Source organism: Notamacropus eugenii, chromosome 3, assembly GCF_028372415.1.
Source record: "Notamacropus eugenii isolate mMacEug1 chromosome 3, mMacEug1.pri_v2, whole genome shotgun sequence".
Classification (NCBI taxonomy): Eukaryota; Metazoa; Chordata; class Mammalia; order Diprotodontia; family Macropodidae; genus Notamacropus; species Notamacropus eugenii.
In genome coordinates this window covers 347,315,877-347,338,335 of record NC_092874.1, presented here as the reverse complement: position 1 = coordinate 347,338,335, position 22,459 = coordinate 347,315,877, and the positions used below count along the sequence as shown (strand labels likewise).

General features: G+C 35.0%; 1 protein-coding gene across 1 annotated transcript in view; it reads right to left on the bottom strand.

The window, feature by feature from the left end:
* YTHDC2 (YTH N6-methyladenosine RNA binding protein C2) overlaps nt 1-22,459 on the bottom strand; it is a 90,602-nt gene that overhangs the window by 37,397 nt on the left and 30,746 nt on the right. Inside the window, exons 11-17 of the mRNA XM_072597186.1 lie at nt 19,769-19,895; nt 19,528-19,593; nt 12,531-12,709; nt 12,123-12,219; nt 11,843-11,930; nt 11,678-11,758; nt 7,304-7,386 (exon numbers count right to left, since the gene is read on the bottom strand). Coding sequence (XP_072453287.1) covers nt 7,304-7,386; nt 11,678-11,758; nt 11,843-11,930; nt 12,123-12,219; nt 12,531-12,709; nt 19,528-19,593; nt 19,769-19,895 — 721 coding nt within the window. The remainder of the gene's footprint in view (nt 1-7,303; nt 7,387-11,677; nt 11,759-11,842; nt 11,931-12,122; nt 12,220-12,530; nt 12,710-19,527; nt 19,594-19,768; nt 19,896-22,459) is intronic.

The following is a 22,459-nucleotide window of genomic DNA, read 5'->3' as shown; positions in this document are numbered from 1 at the left end:
TCTGATGGTAAGCATTGTTCTTCCTCATCCAAAAGGATGGAAGAAAATACTTGTTCACCAAGAAAGTAGCCTTCTGTAGTCTTACTTTTTTTCCCTTTTTGGGGCATTTTCCCAGCCAGTTATTTGACTTTTGAGTCCTTTGTCAAGAGAAGGGTATACTCTGGAGACCTGTAAGTTCTCAGTTCCTCCAAGGTGGCACAAACAAGGGATAGGAGTTTACTCCTCTCCTGGCCTGCATTCTTGTCTGTGAGCAACCACAAGCACTCTGTCCTGCCCAGGAATTGCCAATAGGGTTCCCTCTCCAGAGCTTCCACCAGCTCCACCAGGCCAGCCAGCACTCCTCGTCACCACAGGGCCACCACTCATGGCTGAGGTCCAGATCAGCCCAGCAATTCCCCCAGGGGCTTTAGGCTGAGGGTTCCTAAAATGCATGCTGTGCTGCAGGAACTGCTACCACCCTGGGGCTGCTGAGGCCAGAAAGGTTTCCCTTCTCACACAGGTGAAAGCACTTTCTCACTGGCCTTTGAAGCTGTCTTTGGTGTTTTGGGTTGAGCAATCTGGGAACTGCAGCTGCTGTGGGGGATTCTGCCCCCAAGGTCTGCTCCTGCCCTATTTCTGCTGGTGCCCTGCAGTCAAGGCTGGGCTATGTTCCACTCCATGCCTGGTGCAATAGACCTTCCCTGTCGGCCTTAGCGGCTCTCTTGGTCTGGAAATCTCTCTCACTCTCTCGTTTTGTGGCTTCTGCTGCTCTAGAATTTCTTTAGTCATTTTTACAGGTATTTTCTACAGGTCCATCTTTCTACTCTGCCATCTTAGCTCCACCCTTCTACATGTATTTGATCAGGTACTGTTATTCTTATTAACTTCATGTTCTTAAATTGCCATTACCAATTTCTCACGTAGTTCATTGGGTTTTTAAAATAGTAGAATTTACTTTCATCAACAGGACCAGATTATCATAAAACATGACCAAAATTGTTACATTTTGCTGCTAATATCTATTGTCCTCTTTCTAATCTTCTACAAATGTTCTCATGATAATCTGGTTTTGCTGGACCTCATGCCAAGGTTTGTACAACCTGATTTTCTCAAATGCTTTTCTCCCTTTCTGTGAGATCATGTATATATGCATATTGATAGATACCACCATATATACCACCACCTTCACTCATTCTCTCTACAGTGTTTCACAACTGAGCTTTCACTTTAAATTGACACTGCAATTTGCTGCCAGTCTCTTCTCTTAGCAAAAGTACTGTCTGCTGAGTGAGATGGATTCTGAGCTCTTTCAAATAATTAACAGATTAGAAAGTGGTACAAAAAACTCTACATAAAAATGCTTAAAATATGTGTTGTATGGACTATTGCATAGTACAAAGTTTTATAATTAAACTGTTAATAATTAAACTTTGTTAAAATGGCTGTTGGCAAAACAAATGATCTTCACCTTGAGAACCTAAAATTGAAAATGCCCAAGAATACCCAAAATCCACAGCTTACAGTTCAAAGAAAAAAATATTGCAAGAAGCCAGAAAGAAAGTATTCAAAGAAACACAGCAAAGATCATAAAAGGATAAGCTTCAGTTTTTATAAATGAAAGGAAATCCTAGAAAGCAGTAACAAAAGGGGAAAGAAAAAGGATACAATTATGAAAAACCTATTCTGTAAAACAATATAATCCCACTGGAGGAAAATAGACTTTTGATAAAAAAGAAAAAAGAACTTATAAACATTGCTAAAGAAAAGACTATATCTGAGTTGAATCTTTGAAACAAAAACACAAGAAAAGACAAATTTAGAAAGGTAAATATACTTGAGCATCCAAAAAAGAATAAATGATGTTCAAATGCTTACACTACAATATGTGGAAAAGACAAAGGTATTCATTCAAAATCTCAAGGGTCACAAAGAGAATAAAGTCAAACACAAAGCCTAAAAGTGGTTTGGTTCTATTTTGTTATTTTTAAGAAAGGAAACAAAAGGAAGGGAAAAGTTAATAAAATGTTTATGGAAGATATAAAGAATTTAATTCTGACTCATAAGTGGGATTAATTATGCAACTAATGGTTACTAAGTACCTACTATGCACCAAGTACTGTGTTAGACACACAGATACTATACTCAATGTGGTGCTACAAACAAAAGCAAAAACAAAAAGGCAGGCCCTGCCCTCAAAGAACTCTCATTAAAAGGGTAAAAAAACCATGGAGGTGGAACTGGGGAAATAAGGCATCTAATGAACTATTTGGGCAAAGAAGGGCTGAAAACACACACAAACACACACACATATACACCCTCTCTCTTTAGTTTACAAGGAGGAAAAAGAAATAAGTATGAAAAGGGGAAACAGAAATTTAAGAGAAAGGATGGATCCAGGGAAGCAAAACAAACTTCTGTTATAGAAAATGAATCAAAGGGGTATTATATGGTAAAAGAATATAAAAATTCAGTGAGGGGGTCTCAGTTGAGGGAAGAAAGGAGTGGCAAAGGAATGGAATGCAACCACTTCAATTATGGATTACTAATGTCAATCCCATTCTGTTTCCTTCTCCACTTTTGCTCTTTGAAAAGTGGGGATGGGAGAAGCAAGGAAGAGATAAAAACTGTAAGAGGATATGATGGAAGGAAAAACATTTAACAACCATCACCATGAACTCACCCATAAAATAGAAGAAGGTAGCAGAATAAATTAGAAAGCAGATTCCAACAATATGTTGTTTATAAGAAACAGACTTCAAGCATAAAGATGTACAATGACTGAATTAAATTGAGGGGCTAGAGCAGAATTTATTATAGCATATCAATCTAAAAATGTTTGCAGATGTGTCACTCACGATCTCAGACAAGGAAACAGTGAAAATAGAAATGGTTACAAAAGATAAAAGCAAGAAAGATACATTATACTTAAAGATGCCACAGATAATGAAATACTATCAATACTCAGAATATATGAAATGAATGTCATACCATTTAAATACTTTCAGGAAAAGCTAACCAAACTACAGGGGGAAATATATAACAAAACTTTAATAGTTGAGGATCTCAATGTGTCCCATTCAAAAATAGAAAAATGTAATAAAAAGACTGCAAAAAAGGAAGGCAAGGGGGTGGGAGGGGAGAAGAGCCAACATGGCAGAGTAAAAAGACGCATATACTCTAGTCCTTCCCCCCACAGCCCACAAAATACCTGTAAAAAATGACTCTCAACAAATTCTAGAGCAGCAGAAGCAAAAGAATGACAGAATGAAAGAGATTTCCAGCCAAAGGTAACCTGGAAGGCCGACAGGAAAGTTCTACCCCACAGGACACTGAGTGGAGCAGAGCCCAGCCCTGGCCATGTGGCACGGGGAGGAACAGGACCAGAAGAGGCCTCCAGGCCAGAATCCCTAGCAGGGAGGGTCCCAGATCCCTCAACTCACAAGCGCCAAAGAAACCTTCAAAGGTCAGTGTGGGAGGGCTTTCCCAGCTGAATGAGAGGGGAGCGAGGTCCCCCCAGTATTGGCCCCAGATGGCGGCAAAGGCAGCAGCAGCAGTGGGAGGCTATGGTGGCCACAGGAGCAGCATGGGTCCACTGTCCCAGCGACTCAGCTTAAAGTCTCTGGGGGAACTGAGCAGGGGATCTGAATCTCAGTCCTGAGCACAGTCCTGGGGGGAGGAGGAGCACTAGGACCTTCCTCTTGACAAAGGATTCAGAAGTCAAGTAACTAGCTGGGAAAAATGCCCCCAAAAGGGAAAAAAAAATAAGACCATAGAAGGTTACTTTCTTGGTGAACAGGTATCTCCTTCCATCCTTTCAGATGAGGAAGAACAATGCATACTGTCAGAGGAAATCAAGGCTTCTGCCTCTAGCCTAGAAAATGAATATGAAATGTGCTCAGGTCATAGAAGATATTGAAATATTAAATACTGAAAGAATCCACCAATCACCTCCTGAAAGAGACCCAAAAAGAGAAACTCCTAGGAATATTGTGGCCTAATTTCAGAGTTCCCAGGTCGAGGAGAAAATATTGCAAACAGCTGGAAAGAAACAATTCAAGTATTGTGGAAATGCAATCAGGATAACACAGGATCTGGCAGCTTCTACATTAAGAGTTCAAAGGGCTTGGAATAGGATATTCCAGAAGTCAAAGGAACTGGGATTAAAACCAAGAATCACCTACCCAGCAAAACTGAGCAAAATACTTCATGGGAAAAAAATGGTCATTCAACGATATTGAGGACTTTCAAGCATTCATGATGAAAAGACAAGAACTGAATAGAAAATCTGACTTTCAAACACAAGAATCAAGAGAAGCATAAAAAGGTAAATAGGAAAGAGAAATCATAAAGGACTTTCTAAAGCTTTATTTTTACATCCCTACATGGACAGATAATACTTGTAACTTATGAGACTTTTCTCAGTATTTGGGTAGGTGGAGGGATCATACATACATACGTGTACACACACACACACACACACACACACACACACACACACACACACACACACACACACACACACACACACACACACACCCCTAGACAGAGAGTACAGGTTGAGTTGAATCAGAAGAGATGATATCCACAAAAAAGTAAAATAAAATTAAGGGGTGAGAGGGAAAAATATTGGGAGGAGAATGGGAAAAATGGAATGGGGCAGACTATCACTCATAAAAAGAGATAAGAAAAATCTTGTTCAATGGAGGAGAAAAGGGAGGAGGTGAGAGGGGAAAAGTGAAGCTTACTCTCTTCACATATGGCTTAAGGAGGCAATAATATGCTCACTAAATTTGGTATGAAAATCTGTCTTACACTACAGGAAAGTAGGGGAGGGGGGGATAAGTGGGGTGTGGGAGGACGACAGAAGGGAGGGCAAATGGGAGAAGGGAGTAACTAGAAGTAAACACTTTTGGGAAGGGACAAGGGCAAATGAGAGAGCAGAAAAAAAAATGGGGGCATGGGTAAGATGGAGGGAAATACAGCTTGTCTTACACAACATGACTATTATGGAAGTCTTTTGCAAAATGACACATACATAGCCTGTATTGAATTGCTTGCCTTCTCAGTGAGGATGGATGGGGAGGGAGAGAGGGAGAGAATACTGAGAATTATTATTGCATATAACTGGGAAATAACAAATACAGGTAATGGAGTATAAAAATTTATCTTGCCCTACAAGACAAGAGAGAAGATGAGGATAAGGAAAGGGTGGGGTGTGACAGAAGGGAGGGTACATTGAGGGAAGGGGTAATCAGAATGCAAAGTGTTATGGGGTGGGAGAGGGAAGAGATGGGGAGAAAAATTGGAACTCAAAATTTTGTGAAAATGAATGTTTAAATCTAAAAATAAATAAAACTATTAAAATATGTATAAAAAAAGGAAGGCAAGGACCTTTAAAAAGTTAAATATGTTGGACAATTAGTGAATGACAATCAACGAATACTATCTCCTACTCCCTCCTACTTTTCCAGTTTTCTTGGGGGCCGTCTCCAGTCATTCTGACAAATATCTGGCCACTGGAACCAGATGGCTCTGGAGGAGAAAGTGAGGCTGGTAACCCTGCACCACCTTCCCTCACTCAAACCGAAGTCAACAGCAAGTCATGTCATCATTGCCCTGATGTCTAAGCCTGGAGAACTAAGGACAAACACAACAATAACGAAGTCTCTTGACAAAAAAGTGGTCCTTCTTGCCAAAGTCAACTTCTTTACAATTGCTCTTGATCTATTTCTTTTCATTTTCTCTTGTAGAAAACAGTCTAAAAATCAGTCCCCATCTCTCTCAAATCTTCAAGCATTCCCTGTCTCTTAGTTCATTACCTACTGCTTTTAAATATGCCCATGTCTTTTGCATCTTTAAAAAAACTTTCACTAAACTGTAACATACCCTTATGTTTTATATCTCTCTTACCTTTCTCAGCCAAATTCCTTGAAAAAGTCATCTATATACACTGTCTACACTTCTCAATTCTTTGTGATTAGACAAGCTCTTTCCTCTCTTCCCTGACTCAAGTCTCTCACCACTCTAATTCCTCCGAATCTTGTACTTTATGACCTAGCCAAACTGGACTTCTTCCTATTCCTCATATGACATCCCACCTCTAGTCTCAATGATTTTGCAATGGTTTTTAAACTGAGATTAAGAGGTTATTGCAGTAATCTAAAGCAAGAGGCGATAAGGACCTGAACTCTGGTGATAAAGAGCTTTATGAGTAGAGAGAGGGGGTCAGATGTGAGAGATATTATAGAAGTGGAAACACAGTATACAGTAACTGAGTGTATAGGATATGAGGTGTAAGAGAGAATAAGGGGTTATGGATAATGTTGAGATTGTTTAACTGGGAAACTGGAAAAGCGTTGACATCTTTGACGGAAATAGGGAAGTTTGGAAGAGGGTTGGGATTGTAGGGAAAAATAATAAATTCTGTTTTTAGTATACTGATTTTAAGATGTCACAAGAACATCCAGTTAGAAATGTTCAATAAGCAGTTGGTAATATCAGATTAAAATTCGTAAGACAGAACCTGAATACACAGGTCTGTGAAACACTGAAATAGAGATAAACTGAAGTAATCAAGAAAGTGTACAGGATAAGAGAAAACTGCTTAGGACAGAGATTTGGGGACAATCCAGTTAGGGAGTGATTCAATAAAGGAGAGAAGAAGCAATCAGAAAGGTAGGATGAGAACTAAAAGAAGCCTCCAGTAAATATCCATATATCCTCAGTGAAGGACTTACAGGAATAAGAATCACATGGCATAAGAAGGCATAGAGGTGTTTCAATCTGCATCAGTGAAGAAAGGAATTATTGATCCAGGAAAGTGATTTTATTCTTGCTTTTGAATTAATAAATCAAAGTATCTCAGTATCAGAGGATTTGGAGCCAGAAGTATGTTAAGAGTTCATCTAGTTCAGGGATTCATCCATAAATTTGTTTTCTTTTTAATGTTTTGACAACTGTATTATTTCAAATTAATTGGTTTCCTTAGTAATCTTACATGTTTTATTTTATGCATTCAAAAACATTATCCTGAGAATGAGTCCATAAAATTTACCAGAATGAAAAAGGAATCCACGACACAAAGAAGGTTAAAAACCTTGATCTAGTCCAGTGCTCTAATTTTATAGGTAAGAAAATTGAGGCCCAGACAGCTCAAATAATGCACAATGTCACAAAGAGAGTGAATGACAAAATTGAATTTGATTACAGTTCCTCCAATTACACTTTATCACCTCTCATGTCCAAGTTTCAACATCAATTTTTAACATTAACATGCAAAATTAGTATCTTAAATTTAATAAAATCCACATTAAATACACATTACCTGCCTTTTCTTTGGATAGCACTGGCTTTTGAAATCCACACCATTTTTAGCATCGTAACGTAATTCAGGGCATCAAAGGATTTCTGCAATATTTAGTTCACATTCAAATATAAAAGCATGAAAATCCTTTAACAAGGAATAGTAAAGAGTTTTATCACTATATTTTTATACATAATCCTTACTACCTCTCAGAAACAGTAATGGAAAGGAGTAATATAATAAATAATCCAAAATTCTTTTCCAATGAGCAACATTGTGAAAATTCAACTCAGGAAAAACTATACTTACAATGTTGAATTGCTTGCTGCTCTATTCTGCTGAAAGAATGTTATCATTTCTCATAATTGTTGCATAATGCTCTAGTCTAACAATTCCCCTTTCTAAATTTACTTAAAAAGTAAAAAAAGTACCTAAAAGGTGGATTACATTTTCCCTGAGAGTACAGAGAAAAAGGACTCATGTTTATTTGAAATACATTTCTTGGTGGCTATGGCATGCTAGGAAGAATGAAAACAATTCTTGTTGACCAGATCCCTTCCCCAGAATGAAGAATTCAAAGCCCCTTCTCTTCGAGACTTTGCTAGGCTTCTAGTGCAACAGATCAACACAAGACATAAAAACAAACAGAATCATAAAATTAAAACACAGTAAATACTATCCACAGCAATCATAAACCTTCAAAGTTCCCCAAATTAAAATTAATTACAGAGGTGTAAGTTATTTCCAAAGCATGGATTCTAAACTACAATACAGCCCAGTGGAAAAAGAATTAGAATTAGAAGAAGCATTTTTTTGTGCCTACTACATGCCAGTAAATGTGCAAAGTTTTTTTTACAAATAATATCCCATTTGATACTGACAACAGCCTTGCAAAGTAATTTTATAGTTGAGGAAAATGAAGCAAAAAGAGGTTAAAACTTCTCCAGGGTCACATAGGTAATAATTATCTGAGGCTGGATTTAAACTTAGGTCTTCCTAATTAAAGAAGGGCCCAGCACTCTCTCTACTGAGACACCCATCTGCCTGTACAGTCACAAAACCAGAATGTGAATCCTACAGCACTTCACCAGAGAGAAAAAGTGGCTATCCTCCATCGCCTTTCACTCCACATTGGACCTTACTAGGTTTTGGGCCTCTTTAAAATATGTATTATATATTCTCTTATAGTAGAGATACATCTGTGTCTTAATCTCCGTTAGAGCAAAAGATCTATGAGGAAAAGAATCATGTTTATCTTTTCTCTAGATTTTCCCTTCCCAACAGAATATTCAGAACTGAATCTGTTAAATGTGCATAAAGCACTCTAGGCTTAGTTTACTTATAAGAAAAAGTTTATAGCTTTTTCATTTGTATAACATTTTATATACATAAGGGAAAAAAGTTTACATAATATAGTTCAAAAAGAAGCTTTTTAAAAGCCATTGCTTACATAATATACAACAGAATGAGATATTTCTTGTTTGTCCACTTCATGCAGAGAAATATATTATTAATTTTTGTTGTTGAGTCATTTCAGTCATGTCCAACCCTTTGTGACCCCATTTTGAGGTCTTCTTGGCAAAGATACTGGAGTGCTTTGCCGTTTGTTTTTTTTCTAGCTCATTTTACAGATGAGGAACTCTGGAAAACAAGGTGAAGTGACTTGCCTAGGGTCACACTGCTAGTAAGTGTCTGAGGCTGGATTTGAACTCATAAATATAAGCCTTCCTGACTCCAAGCCCAGTGCTCTGTGCAACACATATCTGTGCTTATATTATTAATACATAATATTAATATAGTAGTCTTTAAAACCAGCGCATCTAAAATTTTCTCAACTAATTTTTAAATAATTTCTTAACTGGCATAGCAAAAGAAGGGGCAACACTGGACAGTGGAATAAATAATAAATTTGGAGTCATTGGACCTGGGTTCAAATTCCAGGTATTATCTCTTACTACTGGACATTAGGCAAGTCATTTCACCTCCGTTTCCTCCTCTGCAAAATGAGGAAACCGGACTAATTAATCTCAAAAGTACCTTTTGGTTCTAACCTATGAGTCTAATCTAGGATCTTCTATTTACAAAAATATATTAAAACAATTTAGTTTTCTCATAAGATATCTAATTAGCTGTGAATAAGATTTCATCTATAATAGCTTAATTTTTTTTTACCAGACAAAATCATTAATAAAATAAAATGCATCTTTTGTAATTTTCATCTGTTATGTTTCATCTGTTATGGTAAATTTCTGAAAAGTGCCCAAATTCTTTCACATTAGAATTGTTCTAATGTGATTAGTTCTAAATTTTAGTTCCTCAAAGTATCCAATAATTGAAAGAAAATAATCTTAATGAAGCTTAATTATGCCCTTTAGTGTGCAGATTCAATATAGATTTTTTTCAATGATGTGGAAAACATTTTTTTCTAAAATATTAATTGCTTCTACTATTGATTAGTTGAGAAACATTCCTGAAGAGTTTCATTCATTGTCTGTTATTTTTCTATTGAGTATTCCATAAAATATGAAAACTGTCACTATACAGAAAGAGGGAACTGAGAAGATAAGGTTTCATTTGGTTTTTTTCTTCTTTTAAGAAAAACAAGGGTATTGGTTACTTCTAGCACCCCCCTAGGAAACTTCATTACCCTTTGCTACCATCTACTATCGTCCAAATGAAAAGTTTCTACAACTTTGTAATACCTCTACTTCCCTCCTCACATAATATTAAATAATCAGATGCCAGTCTCCCTCCCTCCCATATTAGTAAGTGTCTTTTAATGTACAAAGGAGATAAGAATTCATTGTATTTAAGTATTTATGATTCAGTATTTAGTCTGCTCTGAGATAAGAAACTTGTCTTTACAATAATAGGACAACACCTGAGACCAAGAACATTTTTATTATAGTGAATTCTGGCTGTAAGAATGTCCATTAGGCTCAGATCTGATCTATTACTTTCTTCAAGATCTAAGTGGTGAAGTGATTCACTATCAATCAACAAGGATTTATTAAGCATCCATTTTGTACCAAGGGCATCTAAGTGTCAGTGGATAGAATACTGGGCCTAAAGTTCGAAAGATTTACTTTTCTGAGTTCAAATGTGGACTTAGACATTTACTACCTATGTGACTCTGAACAAGTCACTACACTGCTTGCCTCAGTTTCCTCACCTGCAAAATGAGCTGAAGAAGGAAATGGCAAATACACTCTAGTATCTTTGCCAGGAAAATCTCAAATGAGGTCATGAAGAGTTGGTCAAGATTGAAACAACTGAACAACAACAAAAACTTTGTACCCAACATTTTATCAAGTGCTAGGGATCTAAAGACAAAAGCAAAATAGTCCCTGTCCTTCAGAAGTGAGCATTCTAACTGGGGAGAAAACATATACATATATAGTTATATACAAGATACATATGAAATAGGTATTTAATAAACTTAGAGGCACTAGCAATTGAAGGGACCAAGAAAGGAACAAAAGATGGCATTTCAACTGAGTCTTTTGAAGAAAATCAGGAATTTGAGAGGCAGAGATGAGGAAGGAATAGGAGACATACAGTGCAAGGGCACAAGGAAGGAAGATGGAGCATTACCTCTGAGGACCAGCAAGTATGCCAGACCACAGAGTGTCTGCAGGGAAGTAATGTAGAAAAAGACTGAAAGAGCAGTTGGAAATGGGTTGTGAAGAACTTTTGTGCATTTGTTAAATGCAAATAGAGGAGTTTATATTTTACCCTAGGGGTAAGAGCCACAGGACTTTACTGAATATAGGGAGGTATTATGGTCAAAGTACGCTTTAGCAAAATAACTTTTGTTGCTTTTGTGGAAGACAGAATGCAAGAGGGAGAGACTTAGATAAGACTGACTAATTTGCTGTGGTTTAATCATTTTAGATGAGGCAAACAAGGTTAAGTAAGTGACTTGCCCATGGTCACACAGCTAGTAAGTATGTGAGGCCAGATATGAACTTGAGAAGAAAAGTATTCCTGATTCTGGGGCCAGCACTCTACTCATTGTGCCACTCAGTTACGCTAACACTAACAGGCTGCTGCAATATAACACAGGCAAGACATGATGAGAGCCTGAACTAGGATGGTGGTTGTGTGAATAGACAGGGAAGGTATGAGAGATGCTCTGAAGACAGAAATGACAAAACTTGAAACTGACTGGATATGTGGGTGAGTCACAGTGAAAAATCAAGGACGACACCAAAGTTATGAACCTGAGTTAATGGAAGGATGGTTGTATTCTCCCTTGACAATAACAGGAAGTTTAAAATACTGAAATTTGAGGGAAATTCTACTGTCTAGTTTTGGACAAACATGCAACACAATATGTCCAACAAACACCTGGTGATAACTAAATACATGGGAGCTAACAACAACAAAACATACCTCTTTCACCTTGCCAGAATCGATAACAAAGACAACATCATTGACTGTAATGCTGGTTTCTGCAATATTGGTAGAAAGGATCTGCAATAAGAATATTATTTTTAAAGTAATGCTAGAAACAGAAAAAAAAAAAAGAATTGAAATGAAAAACTGTATGATACTTACTATTTTCCGAATGCCTGAGGGTGGATTTTTTAGTACCTTTTTCTGATCAGAAGTTTGCATATTTGAGTGAAGCATAAAGACTTGATACCTATAGGCAACAAGAGATAGTATAACAGAACATTAAAGAAGATTAGCAATGAACTAAATAAGAAAACTTCAGCTTCACTCAGATAAATCACTTCACCTCTCTGGGTTTCAATTTCCTCTCATCTATAAAATACATGACTTGAACTAGATAATCTCTAAGGGCCATTCCAGTTCTAAAATTCTATGATTCTACCTATGTGCATTATCTGCAAAACGCTTGTCATCAAACAGAATGCGATCCCTCAGTCCAACAATTTCATCATATCCAGGCAGGAAAATTAAGATTGCGCCTATGGGAAAAATAAAGAAAAAAAAAAGTCCAACAAAACTTAATACAACTTGAATCAAACAAGAAATATTTACTGAAGGTCTACCAATATGAAACAACCTAAGTATAGCCAATTTGTAATACTAAAATCATTTTTGGAACTATTCATGCATTACTATACACACACATACATATATATATATATATATATATATATATATATATATATATATATACATACATAACTCCACATAAATAATTTGGAAAAAACAAAAATCACCTTAAAACAGAATTATTTTGGTTCCTTAAGTTTAACATACAGTACATATTTACCAGCATCACAGCTATGGCAGATGTTATAGAGAAGGTGCATAATCAAATCCAAGTCCACTTTTTCATCATCAAAGCTGTGATGGTACGCTTTCAGTAATTCTCTGTCTTCTGCATTAAGATCACTTCCATTTGCTTGGACTAAGGAACTTTCATCTAGATTTCCAAACTCCAATGAAGCACTTAAAAAGCAAACAGAATAAAGAAAATTTAATTTCTCATAAAAAGTAAAATTTCAAAAGTCAGTATTTTCTCAATATTATATTACAAATTTATTTTACCTACTACTATACTGTCAAATAGATGGCATATTCCCATAGCCTAATGATAATTGCTATTTGGGGTTTCAAAGGTGCTTGAAGTCCCCTTGAAGAAACATGGCATAGAAAACAGGGTTACAGTTTGGAGTCAGGAAATCCTGAGTTCAAATTTTTTCTCCAACTCTTAGGAGGTATAAGACCATCGACGAGTCACTTAACCTCTCTGAACTTGAGCTTCTTTATCACTAAGATGGGGACAATATCTGTAGTAACAAATACAGGTTAGGTTCAGACACATAACGTATATAAGGCACTAAAAGCTGGCCTTTTTGTACCCTGGAACACCAAAAAGTCACACCAACTACAATTACCGCTTTAAGGTATTGTAGAATCAGTGTCTATTTTAAATAGGCTGTGCTACTTGACCAGATCGGTGAATTAGGGCTTGCCAAGAAAATCCCAAATGGGGTGACAGAGAGGCAGATACGATTGAATAACAACTTTTATTAATACAATATGTAATGATAAGATCTCATCTTGTTAGAAAACAAAATTATATACTTATAATCTTAATATCCTCAAAATTAAGAAGGTGACCTAAATTAAAGTTTCCTTGGTGGCAAATAAATGCCAATTCTGTGCCATTTTTTCTGCTTTTCTTCTGGGGTTGTGGTAAAACAATTTATGGAGACAGCAGTAAGATATAGTGGAAAGAACACTGAACTTGGGAGTCAGAAGACCTGTGTTCAAATTTTGATTCTCACCTTTAACTGACTATATTGCCCTATGTAAATTATTTAATTTCTCTGAGCCTTATTTTCTTTATCTGTAAAATGAGAATGATAACATCACACCTCCAATTCCAAAGGGTTGTTGTGAGGAAAGTGATTTGTAAACCTTAAAGTACCATAAAAATGTGAATTATAACACAATTTCCACACTGTTGAAATCACAGGTGCAGACAAAAAAAAAATCATTATTAGAAATGTTTTCATTTAATTGACAGTGCTGGCAGTGGTTTTAACAGGCTGAAAAAGGAGTCATTTGTTTTGTAAATTTTTGAGTTCCAAATTTTGTCCCTTTCTCCCACACCTCTCCCTCTTGGAGAAGGCAAGGAATATGATATCAATTATAAATGTGCAGGCATGAAAAAACATTTCCATATTAGTCATGTTGTGAAGGAAAATACAGACCAAAAAATTTAAAAAAAGGATAAAAAAATGGATGCTTCCATTGGCATTCAGACGTCAGTTCTTTCTCTGGAGGTGGATAGCATTTTTCATCATAAGTCCTTCAGAGTTGTCTTGGATCACTGTATTGCTGAGAATAGTTAAGTCTTTCACAGCTGATGATGCTTATAATACTGTGATTACTATATACAGTGTTCCCCTGGTTCTGCTCATTTCATTTTGTACCATTTCATGTAAATCTTCCCAGATTTTTTCTGAAAGCATCCTCTACTTGTATTCCTTATAGCACAATATATTTCATCACTATCATGTACACAAATTGTTCAGCAATACCTCAATTGATGGACATCCCTTCAATTTTCAATTCTTTGCCACTACAAAAAGAGCTGATATAAATATCTTTGTCCTTTTCCTTTTTCCCTGATCTCTTTGGGGGAACGTCTATTACTTTTGACTCATATATACCTACTACACAGGCATAAACTACAAGATGACAATAACAGAAAGAAATACACTACACAGACCAAAAAATTCATAGCAGGATTTTTTTGGGGGGGATAGCAAAGAACTGAAGACAAAGCAAGAACATATTGGTTGGAGAATGACTAATGCACTGTAAGAAAAAACAAACAAAAAATACAGAGAAATATGGAAGGCCCTATATGAACTGACAGTGAAGTAAGTAAAATCAGGAAAACAATATACAAATGACTACAATATAAACACAAAGAAGAAACAAAACTGAACAATGAATAATTAAAATGATCAAGTATGGACCTGGAAAAGAGTCAACAAATGCTTTTCCTATCTTTCATTGAAAAGGTAGGGTTCTAAGTATAGAAAATTCCATATATGGTCAAATAAAAGCAGTATGTGAGTTGATCTGTTCCCCCCCTCTTCTTTAATCTTTCTGTAAGACAGGGGCTTGTTAGGCGGGGGAGTAAAAGAACAATACATTTGGGAAATGCGAAATAAAAACCAAAGCAATCAATAAAAATGTTTTTTAAAAGCTTATCACACATTTCTCAGTAAATTTGCTTTTCATTTACTTTTTTGTTTTATTTACTTTTCAAGGTTCACAAATTTCTTTAAATAATGGTCAAGACCTGTAAAAATAAAATGAGCTGTCCAGTTGCCATATGGCAATTCAAAGAATACTTTTAGACCCTCTTCATTTGAATACCTAGAGGATCTGAAGGGGACACCATCAAAAAATATTAGAGCTTTCAGAAAGCTAATGGTCCTATACCTTTGTTTTTTGTTCTTGGAAGATGACTAATCCAAAACTTAACCATATTGATTCACATACTATTGTTCCAAAATAAGCTGAGATTGATGAGATAAACCTGGCACAGGAACAAGTACTCTAGAATATACCCACAGAAATATTTTAAACTTCTAAGTGCTCCAGATTTTATAGCAGGTTGATGTGAATTTCCTATAATGGTGCTTCAGGTGTCTCTATTTAGATCTAGGACAATGTGACCTTTGCAGGTTACTTAAGGGCTCTTTTAATAATTGGTACTAAATTAGGACACCTTACTGCCCATCCTAAAACAACAGTAACACTACCTACTGTAGTTCTCAAGTTTTACTTTGTCTAGTAAATTCATGTTAAAAGAAAAAAATAAATCCAAAAGCATTCCATTCCATAAGATCATTACGTTAAGAGTTTCACTTATTTTAAGAGAATGGACATCCTATGTGAAATAAAAACAATTTTCCCTACAATTGTCTTTGATAAGATTCTTGCTGACTTAGAAAGTGAAGTCAAGATGGCAAAAGTAAGGTAGGAACTTGCCAGAGCTTTCCCAAATTCCCCTCCAAACAACTTTAAAATAACACCTCAAAACAAATTCTGGAGTGACAGAAAGGAGCAGAGAAACAATTTTCTAGTTTTAGATAATTTAGAATATCAACAGAAAAGAACTGTCGCAATGAGGCATGAGTGACTGCAATGCACTGCAGGCAGTGAAAGTAAGCCAGCAACAGGCCATACCCCAGCAAGGAAGTAGCAAGGTCCTGCTACCATGCATGAGGCAGCAGTGAGGTCCCTTACATAGCCAGCATGGGCCTTGGTAAAAAAGGGGTATCTAGGTGGTGCAGTGGATAAAGCATCAGTGCAGGAGTCAGGAGGACCTGAGTTCAAATCTCACCTCAGACACTTGACATTCACTAGCTGGGTGACCTTGGGCAAGTCACTTAACCCCAAATGCCTCATCCTGGGTCATCTCCAGTCATCCTGATGAATATCTGGTCACTGGATTCAGATGGCTCTGGAGGAGAAGTGAGGCTGGTGACGTGCACAGCCCTCCCTCACTCAAATCAAAGTCAAGTGCAAGGCATGTCATCATTTCTCTGATGGCATGGTCTTCTTCGGCAATGAAGGATGAACATACACATATATAGGCCTTGGTATGTAGCCCTAAAAAAAAATCCCCATGGCCAGATGGATCCACAAATGAATTCTACCAACCACTTAAAGAACAATTAGTTCGAAAACTATATATATTTTATTCAGAAAAATAGGCAAAAAGGAGCTCTACCAAATTTCATTTAAGACACAAATGATACCTAAACCAGGAAGAACTAAAAAAGAGAAAGAAAACTACAGACTAATTTCTCTAATGACTGATGTGAAAAAAAAATTTAAAAATGCTAGTAAGGAGATTACAACAATGTATCACAAGGATCATATACTATGGATCAACAAACATGGATCATATACCAGGAATGTATGGAATGCAGGGCTGGTTCAATATTAGGAAACCTATCAGCATAACTGACCATATCAATAACAAAACCAAAAGAAATCAAATAATTATTTCAACAGATATAGAAAAAGTTTTTGACAAAATACAGCACCCATTCCTATTAAAAACACCAGAAAACATAAATATAAATGGAACTTTCCTTAAAATGGTAATCAGTATCTATCTGAAGCCATCAGCAAGCATTATCTGTCATGGAGATAAGCTAGAAGTCTTCCTAATAACATGAGAGGTTAAGCAAGGATGCCCATTATCAATACTACTATAACATAGTACAAAAAATGCTAGCTATAGCAATAAGAGAAGAAAAAAGAAATTTAAAGAATTAGAATAGGCAATGAGAAAAGAAAATTATCACTATTTGCATATGATGATGGCATAGAGAATCCTAGAGAATCAACTAAAAAACTACTTGAAATAAAAAACTTTAGCAAGGCTACAGGATATAAAATAAATCCACATAAGTCATCAGCATTTCTACATACTACCAATAAAGCCCAGCATCAAGAGACAGAAAAAGAAATTCCATTTAAAATAACTGTGGACAACATAAAATACTTGAAAAATGACTTGCAAAGACAAACTCTAGAACAATATGACCGCAATTACAAAACAGTTCTCACAAAAATAAAATCACATCCTAACAACTGGAAAAACAGTAATTGTACATCAGGAGACCAAGCCAATATACTAAAAAGACAATTCTACCTAAATTAACCTACTTATTCAGTGCCATAAAAATCTAACTACCAAAAACTATTTTATAGAGCTAGAAACAATCATGACAAATTCATGTGGAAGTTCAAAAGTCAAGAACATCAAGAAAATCAATGAAAAAAAATTTGTAGGAAGGTGGCCTAGCTATACCAGACTTCAAAACTGTATAAAGTGGTAATCACCAAAACAATCTGGGTACTGGCTAGGAAATAGAGTGGTGGATCAGTGGTATAGATTAGGCATACAATACACAGGAGTAAATGACCATTATAATCTAGTGTTCGATAAACCCAAAGACCCAAGATTTTGGGACAAGAACTCACTACCTGGCAAAAATTGTTAGGAAAACTGAAAAGTAAGGTTGTAACTAGGTAGAGACCAGCATCTCACATCATATAACAAGAAAAGGTCAAAATGGGTAAGTGATTTTTAGACATTTTTAGACAAAGGACAAGTTAAGGGAACATGGGATAATTACTTGTCAGATCTATGGATAGGGGAAGAATTTATGACCAAAGAAGAAAAAGAGCATATAAAATTGATAATTTTGGTCATTTTATATTAAAAAGGTTTTGCACAAGCAAAGCAGTGCTGCCAAGATTAGAAGGAAAACAGCTGGGAAAAAAATTTTTATAGCAAGTATCTGTCATAAAGGCCTCTTTTCTCAAATATACAGAGAAATGAGTCAAATTTATAAGAATACAAGTCATTCCCCAACTGATAAATGGTTAAATGACATGAACAGGCAATTTTCAGAAGAAGAAATCAAAGCTATCTCCAGTCATATGAAAAAATGCTCTAAATCACTACTGATGAAAGAAATGCAAATTAAAAAAACTCTGAGGTACCACTTATCAGATTGGCTAACATGACAGAAAAGGAAAATGATAAATGTTGGAGGGGACATGGGAAAATTGGCATACTCATACATTGTTGGTATAATGGTGAACTAATCCAACAATTGTGGACAGCAGTTTGGAACTATGCCCAAAGGGCAATAAAACTGCATACCCTTTGGCCCAGCAATACCACTACCAGGTCTGCATCCCAAAAAGATAAAAAAAAAGGAAAAGGATCTACATGTACAAAAGTATTTAAAGCAGCTCTTTTTGTAGTGGCAAAGAATTATAAACTGAGGGAATGTCCATCATCTGGGGAATAACTGAAAAAAATGATACATGATTGTGATGGAATATTACTGTGCTAAGAAATAAAGAGCAGGAGGCTTTCAGAAAAACCTGCCAAGACTTATATGAACTGATGTAAAGTGAAGTGAGTAGAACCCGGACAACACTATACACAATAACAGCAATGTTACATGATGATCACCTGTGCATAACTTAGGTATTCTCAGCAAAGAAATGATCCAAGACAATTCCAAAAGACTCATGATGAAAAAAGTTATTCACTTCCAGAGAAAGAATTGAGGGTGTCTGAATGCAAATCAAAGATTACTATTTTTCTCTTTGTTTTTTTCATGGGTTTTCTTTTGGTATATGTTTCCTTTCACAACATAATTTCATACGGAAAAATGTTTCAAATGACTGTACATGTGTAACCCTATATCAAACTGCTTATTGCCTATGGTGGAGTAAGGGAAGGGAGGGAGCAAGAGAATTTGGAACTCAAAATTCATTTAAAAAAAAAAAATGAATGTTAAAAATTGTTTTACATGCACTTGGGAAAAAATAAAATATTAAAAATATTCTTGTAGTAGGGTAAAATAAGTGAGCAGAACTTATTTTTAAAAAAATCTTTAAAATGGTAATAACATTGTTTTAAAAATTATTAAAACATCCATTTATTTCATTACAATTAAAAACTTAGGGCACTATCTTCTGATTTTTCAGTCTATTAATAAAAAATAAGTCAAACCCCATTGATTCTTATCTAGTATCATATTCCTACAAAAATAACAAATAAAACATCTTTAATAACAGAATATCATATTATACAGATGTTTGCCTCAATTTTATTACAGTATATCATCTTAAAACAAAGATTTCTCACATATATGTGTGTATGTGTATGAAATATCTTTAAAGCAAGAATATTGCCTTACCTGTAAGACTCCAGAAGGTCTACAATCTCAGTCTGTCCAAAGTGTTTAGCCCAATCTAAAGCCATCCTGCCAAAATTTCAAAGACTCAATCTAAGATCGACTTTCCTTTAAATTAACATCCAAAACATGCAATTATTTTATTATTTATCTATCCAAATGCACGTGAAAGAATTTTTAGCGTAAAAGTACAAATAAATGAATAGACATAAAAACACATATGACTGAGGTTTAAAAAAATTACCAGCCATTTGATGCTTTGCTATGGACATTGGCTCCCATACTGATCAACTGTTCTACTTGACTCAAAAAACCTCTTCCTGCAGCAACCATTAGTGCTGTTGCACTGGTTTCACTGTGTCTGTAATCCACTAACAAAAAAGAAAACAATAAAAATAATATTTATAAGAATATTTTTCAAACTATCATATGAAATAAGTCACATATAGTAAATTTAAGTTTATATTCAACTTTTATACTAAAATGTCTTCAATTCCAGAAACTAGATGCTTAATTGCTACTAAAAATGTAAAAACTTACAAACATTTTAAAAATACTAGCCATACTTTTAAAATGAGAATAAACTTGAAATGTAATTACATGGTGAGAATATTATAAGGTGTTTTTTCTTCAAAAAATTCAATCTCAAGCAGGTCAACCATGACGATGTTTGTTCTTATCTCACCCTCAACACAGGTAAGATTAGAGAAAAGACTCTGCCATATGAATGATTAAGTGGAGGTAACTTAAATTTTTAAATAAAAAACAGTAATATTTGAAATCTGTAACACCGCTGAGAAGGAATTAACACTGAAAGGTTATCATCTCCTAAATCACATGAATTATTTCTTTCAGCCTATACTCTTTCTTGATCACAAATGCTAACATAAGTTATAAACCGGACTCTGGATACAAAGATCAGGAAAATGCAAACTTATTTTTATCAGTAAGTGAGTGATGTTAGACTCAGAAATCTATTAATTCAGAGTATTACTCACAAAGGATGATAAACTATAAGATAATTTCCCCATCGCATTTAAATAGAATTGCATCATTAGTAAAAAAATGTTTTTTCCTATAAAAAGTTGATAAGTTAAATATTTTCTACAATGAATTTCTCAGGAATTTTAACAAATTGCTGTTTCTCAAAATAAGTTGCTCTTATGAAATATCCAAAATTGAATCGGTAATTACTGAAAAGAATTTATTATAGAAAATAAAGAAGATTGATGAAAGTTGATGCATATTACTACTTATACTATAGCTGAATTATCTGTTAGGACTTTTTCTATTCAATTGATAATTTTCAAATACATACTGAAGGACTTAATACACACATACACGTATGTATGTTTCTATATATGTATATGCATTAGTATACGTGTTACGTATAGGTACATGAACACATATACCTATATGTACATATATAATGTGCAATATTGTTATATTATACACATAAATATGTATATTTGTTTATATATAATATATACACATAAACACACATGATACATGCATACATAATGCAGAATATAGTTATATTGTACATGTATTATTATATCATGCATAAAGCATACAATAGACATAAAAATACACACGTCCACATATATGTATAATAAAACAATATCATTGATCCCAGTGAATCCCAAATTTCCAACGAAGCTGCATGTTCCCACCCTATCACACAAGGTAACTCAACTTCAGTTTCTCTTCCATTTTAAGTGGCTTGTCTCCATTAAGCCCACATCTTCAATCTTTTGGTGACCAGAGTAAGGCAAATAAAGGCATCTATGGAAAAAGGAGGAAGGAGAATAAAAATGCCTCCGGAAAGAAGGCACTCTAACCAAAAGAAAAAAAACTATGAAAAAATATAAAACGTGTAGGATGGGGATTTACAGAAAAGTAAAAATAAAAATAAAACAGAATTCAAAAGTCAACTAGAATAAAAAGACTGAGGTTTAGCCATTGTGGAGCATGACTTGATCACTAGATATCTGGGCCAGATTCCTAAATTTGATGTACATTAGACATGTGACAATGGTGAGTTATTTCACTTCTCAGAAGGTTGTTTCTTTTGTTCCATGGTAGTCACTCAACAAAACTGTTATGAGGTAAAATTGGTTAATGTATGCAAAATGATTTGTAAACCTTAGAACATTACACAGAAAGTTTAATAATTAAATAATAACCCTTGCTATTTTAATTCAATGTGTCTAGTAATAGCTGCCACTTAATATGTATAAAATCTCATTAAAAGAAACTTTATTAAAAATGGCTTTATATAGTAAAGTTAGTTCTAGGCCTAATGGTTGGCCCAAACGAGTTAACAACACTAATTTCAAAAACATAACTTAGTACAACCAATACTTTCCCTGAATCACAGAATTTTAGGAAAAGAGAATTAGGTACTTCGTGGGTTAAGTATTATGACATGCAGCAAATTTCTTTCATTTTTACTATCCTTACCTAGTACACTATAATTACCTATCAAACTAATGTAAACTTCCCAACCATAACCATTCATCAAAACAATATAAAAAGATATAAATTATCAGAAGAAAAGGAATGAATGTATATATTATTTTTTTTTACAAGGTGCCTCAAAATTCTTATGGTCATTTTAAGATACTAAAGCTTTACAATGCACTATAACTTTTGGAATACCTTGTATGTTCAAACTCAAAAAGAAAAATAAGGAAATGTTTTCCTAAAAAAATCATCTAAACCTCCAAACTGTATAACTAAAGGCACAAAATCCATAGATTTAAATGGTCTTAAGTGGCTATTTGAAGACATTAGATCTTATAGGTCATGAAAAGCCTAAAGATGATCAGTATCCCCTACACACAGTGAGATATACACTCAAAGGGAAAAAGTGAAGGTACCTAAAGAGTCTTCCCTGTTCCCTTCCTCTCATTTCCACAAATACCAGAAAAGA